This window comes from Etheostoma cragini, chromosome 9 (genome assembly GCF_013103735.1).
Source record: "Etheostoma cragini isolate CJK2018 chromosome 9, CSU_Ecrag_1.0, whole genome shotgun sequence".
Lineage (NCBI taxonomy): Eukaryota > Metazoa > Chordata > Actinopteri > Perciformes > Percidae > Etheostoma > Etheostoma cragini.
Genome location: NC_048415.1, coordinates 571,827 through 576,912, shown reverse-complemented (window position 1 = coordinate 576,912; position 5,086 = coordinate 571,827). Strand labels below are relative to the sequence as shown.

Below are 5,086 nucleotides of genomic sequence, written 5' to 3'. Positions count from 1 at the left end.
CCCCCCGTGCTCCCCGCCGGCGCCCCGGGGCTCCGCTCGGCGCGCCCTGCCGACCCCGGACTTCGCCGTCATGCGGCGGGCCGCGGGGGGGGAGGCGGAGCCCGGCCGGGCCACCTTGAGCGCCAGGAGGGCCGGCGCCGCCGAGGCGGAGTCGCGGCACTCTGCGACCAAACTGTCGGCGTCGAAGTGTCTGAGCAGCCGGAGGAGGACCGCCTCGGCCCGGACGCCCGGCGTCCGCAAGAAGCTGGAGCTCAGCAGTGAGTCGCGTTAAAAACATCAGCTGTTTAACACAGAAAGACTTAGAAGATTAACACAATCTTCTAAGTCTAAAGTATCGGCCGACGCTGCCTGAAGCTCCGCAGTTACAGTCTGCATAAAGCTAAGAAGGTCAAAGGTCAAAGGTCAAAGGTTATTTAAATTAAACATTTACAAACAGTCACTACTGCCCCAAAGTGCTGTACATATATAGAACACAACATCAGATAAAAAGCCTAATAAATAGCTGGGAAAACTCTTCTAAAACAGAATATGCCAAAAACAATACAAACAGACAACAGATAACAACGTTACTCAAAACAATAACAATAAAATGTCACAGCTCAGCTGATGTTAAAGGGAAGAGCAAAAAGATCAAAGTGATCTGAAGCTCTGAATAGAGGAAGCTGCTCTAATGTTGAGAGGGAGAGAGATCCAGAGCCTAGGACCTGCTGCTGAGAAAGCTCTGTCCCCTCTGGTCTTCAGTCTGGATCTGGGTCTCAGTCTGGTTCTGGGTCTCAGTCTGGATCTGCTGGGTCTCAGTCTGGATCTGCTGGGTCTCAGTCTGGTTCTGCTGGGTCTCAGTCTGGATCTGGGTCTCAGTCTGGTTCTGGGTCTCAGTCTGGTTCTGGGTCTCAGTCTGGATCTGCTGGGTCTCAGTCTGGATCTGGGTCTCAGTCTGGATCTGCTGGGTCTCAGTCTGGATCTGGGTCTCAGTCTGGATCTGGGTCTCAGTCTGGATCTGGGCCTCAGTCTGGATCTGGGTCTCAGTCTGGATCTGGGCCTCAGTCTGGATCTGGGTCTCAGTCTGGATCTGGGACAGTCTAAAAGAGAGCTCTGACTGGAGTGTACAAAATCAGCAAATCAGATAAACATAAACATGATGGTGCCTTCCCATTAAGATATTTAAAAACAATAAAGTAAAATAAAATTAAAGTTTTTTTTGCTCCTGTTTGCTTTTTTTTTAGCTTTTCCCGATGTTTGTTCCAAGTTTTCCTTTTTTTTCGGACGATTTTATTTTTTTTTTGCCGTCGTTTTTGAAGCTTTTTCTGTCGTTTTTGTCGCGTTTTTTTAAGTTTTTTATTTACATTTTTTAAATGTCACATCATTGAATAAAACACTCACATTCAGAAGTAAAAAATCAAGCTTGTTTTGACTAGAGGTGCAAAGATTAATTGATTAGTTCGCCAAGTTTTTTGATAATTTTTTAATCGGTTTGAGGCACTTTTATACCATTTTACTTTAGACCATAATTTCCCATTTTTTGGGGATCAATATCTATCTATCTATCTATTTGTCTGTCTTTGTGTATAAAAACTTGTTAAATAGAAACAATAAACCCAGCGTGTTAAGTAGATATTGATCTTAATAAAATGGGAAATCACGATGTTACAGCAGCGAAACAAAACAAAATAAAGAAGCTGGTTTTGACTAGAGGTGCAAAGATTAATTGAGTGAAACTTGTGTGACATCAGCTTGTTAAATGTGAATATTTTCTTGTTTTCTAGACATTTGAGGACGTCGACTGACAGGATGAGATATATAAAAGATGAGATATTGAAGACTGTATTCGTCTCTAATTATTTAATCCTCTCTGTGGATAAACGATGTCTCCGTGTCGTTCGTCAGGTCCTGAGAAGACCTTCATGATCCGCGACGACGTCCTGACCCAGCTGCTGCAGGAGGAGCTGGAGGCCGACGTCATGTTGGCTCAAAGACTGTCGGCCTCCCCCCCGCAGGCGCTGCCCCCCCCCCACACCCTCACCCACACCCCCGCCAGGAAGACCCACCAAGCCGCTGCTTTCCCCCTGAAGCCCTCCGCCGTCAAGCTCGCCAGACTCCCCGAGGCGGACAGCCCTCTGCCGTCTGCCGGACGCGACTCCACCAGGTCAGAGGTCACACAGTCCACATCCCGCTCGCCGTAGAGGTCGTCACTCCCCGATGTGAGTCCAGTGCAGATTTGAGTCGCGCATGCGTCACTTTGCGACAAGTAGCGTGTAAGATGCTAACGAGAGACTTCTGTAACGTCTGAAGTAGCCTCCGAGATGCTAACGTGATGCTAACGAGAGACTTCTGTAACGTCTGAAGTAGCCTCTGAGATGCTAACGTGATGCTAACGAGAGACTTCTGTAACGTCTGAAGTAGCCTCTGAGATGCTAACGTGATGCTAACGAGAGACTTCTGTAACGTCAACACAGTAAAAAATGGACCGACTTAACCAAGTTGGTTCACTGCTAGCTTAGCTACAAGTTAGCATCAAACACAACAAAGGCTGTCAGTTGAATGGTGTTTTGAGCTAACGTTAGCATCAATCAACCATAGATAGCTACGTTTCTGAAATGATTCCCATCTTCTGGTTTTTTTTTTAATGAGAAAACTTTATTTTATGGATTTCCCAAAATGTCAGTATGACAGTTATGCACGACTCAATCAGTTATGCCGTAAAACGTTTAAATCTGAGCATGCACGTCTTAAATCTGCACTCTACTCACAATGGGGGGGGACAGAGGTGACACACACAAATTCAGTAAAGTAGTGAACTGATCCGTCAGCGTTATATGGAACCATGCATGTAATATTTGGACAATTTGGGTGTAAGATTCCCAAATTTCTGATGTAGAAGCTTTAAAAACGGGGCAAATTTAACCCGAGGACATCAGGAGGGTTAATCTCAGTTTAAAAAGATCCCAAATGGACCTTTTGAGTTGAGATATTTTAACCTGGCTGAGACCAGAGATGACCTGTTGAGACGTACAGACTCACGGTGCGTCTTCTGTCGGACTGAAGTCCTCAGCAGGGGGACGAGGCCACGGAGGCGGGGTCACCCACCGGCTCGGTTAGCACGCCGAGGAGAAGACGAGCCACGCCCAGGAGACAGCATGGCGCCAGGGACAGGAAGTGAGTCGCAGGCTGCAGACCTGGTGGAAGAAATAACCGTGATCACTGTCCAATGGGAGGAGAGTGCAGATTTGAGTTGTTTTTGAAATGACTGCTAACTAAGCTACAAGCTAGCAGTCATTTCAAAAACGTTTTAGCCATCTAGCTATGGTTGCTAACGTTAGCTCAAAACACCATTCAACTGACAGCCTTTGTTGTGTTTGATGCTAACTTGTAGCTAAGCTAGCAGTGAACCAACTCGGTTAAGTAGGTCCATTTTTACTGTGTTGACGTTACAGAAGTCTCTCGTTAGCATCTCGTTAGCATCTTATATGCTAACTACTTGTCGCAAAGTGACGCTTGCGCGACTCAAATCTGCACTTGACTCACATCGGGGAGTGACGAAGCCCCGCCCCTTCCGTTGGCCTCCATGGGACCTATCTTGAAAATAAAATTGAATGGTGGTCAATGGCGAAAGACTATTTTCTGGTCCTGATCGACTTGTGCCTTGGATTAAACATATGACGTTTTTCAAAATAAATTATATTACATGTCAATAATTTTTTAGTTTCTTCCAGTTAAAAACTAGAAGTTATGATGTATTTTCAAGGGTTAATATCGTATCGGGAGGCATCTGGACCACCCCCCCCCCCCCCCCCCCCCCCCCCCCCCTTTAGCTGATTTTCGCTAGCAATGATGACGCAGTGATTAGTGACCAATCGGCAGTATGCAGGTTTTCACGTCACCTTTGGTATCTCCTCTGCAACTTGGAGCCCAAATTTAACGGGACCAAAAATAATTATCTCCCATTGACTCCCATTCATATTCTTTTGAAATATTTTGAAGAAAGGTCATAAGTGATTTCACACAAAACCAAATGCTCATCTTCTTAACGTCAAATTCTTTATCTCTTGACATGTAAATCTATCTTTTAAATCAACACATTTGTGAAATGCTCGGCTCAAATTTAACCGGATCAAAAAATTTATAATTTCTCCCATTGACTACCATTCATATTTTTTTCAAAGTCTGAGTCCTGGAGCACGATACCGGGGTGTGTCCCAGACAAAATGGTGGAATTAGTCACACATGTGTGTTTGTGTTGTTTTTATATTTCTTTTACTTTCTTTTTCTTCACTTATGATGAATTTGGGCTGTCCTCGAGTTAACGAAATTCTCAGTCGACTCGCACTCATGATTTTCTAATCTTTAAAACTGAGTTTCTCCACAAGAACCCAGTGTAACGTCTGTGTATACCGAGGATGTAGTAGCATGCTTCTTGGAAATGAATCATTCACGATAAAGAAATGACTTATCTTAGTCGACTGAGAGCGAACCGAATGATTGGTCGACTAATCCCGATGATTGACGACTTCATTGGTCCCTTAAGAAACGCCGTCTGCACGATCCGTTCCGTGCATGTGCAGATGATGTCATGATGTACGAGGATTTACGACACGGCACGATCCGTTCCCATACACAGTTAAAGAAAGTCTGTTAGCCTCCACCGGGAAGCTAACGTTAGTTTAGCTAACAGCTATATGGCTAACCGCTAGCTGAGACCGCGTGTAAAAGACCCTCAAAAGTAAAAATAACCGTTTAAGTATGTAACAGCTGGTACGTCAGTTCTACTTCACTCAATACTTGTCTTTATTATTACTGTGAAGTCTTAATTTAGCTGGAGCTGCTTTCCCCACTGTTTAGTTTGAGCAACGTTATTTTAGGCTGAATCAAGCTGTAAAGCTAGCGGTTAGCCGAGTTAGCTGTTAGCTAAGCTAGCGTCGTTAGCTTTCCAGTGGAGGCTTACAGCAGACCGCTACTGTGGAACAGATCGTGCGGTACCGTTAATCCTCGTACATCGTGATTATCATTTGCACGAGCGCGACATATTGCACACGTGCAGAACAGATCGTGCAGGAGGGACGGATCGTGTACCGGCAAACCCAGTGATGTA

The 5,086-nt window shown here is 45.2% G+C and overlaps 1 protein-coding gene across 1 annotated transcript in view; it reads left to right on the top strand.

The window, feature by feature from the left end:
• Positions 1 to 5,086, top strand: part of LOC117950785 (origin recognition complex subunit 1-like) — a 16,962-nt gene that overhangs the window by 5,257 nt on the left and 6,619 nt on the right. The window contains exons 4-5 of the mRNA XM_034882125.1: positions 8 to 257; positions 1,885 to 2,143. Coding sequence (XP_034738016.1) covers positions 8 to 257; positions 1,885 to 2,143 — 509 coding nt within the window. The remainder of the gene's footprint in view (positions 1 to 7; positions 258 to 1,884; positions 2,144 to 5,086) is intronic.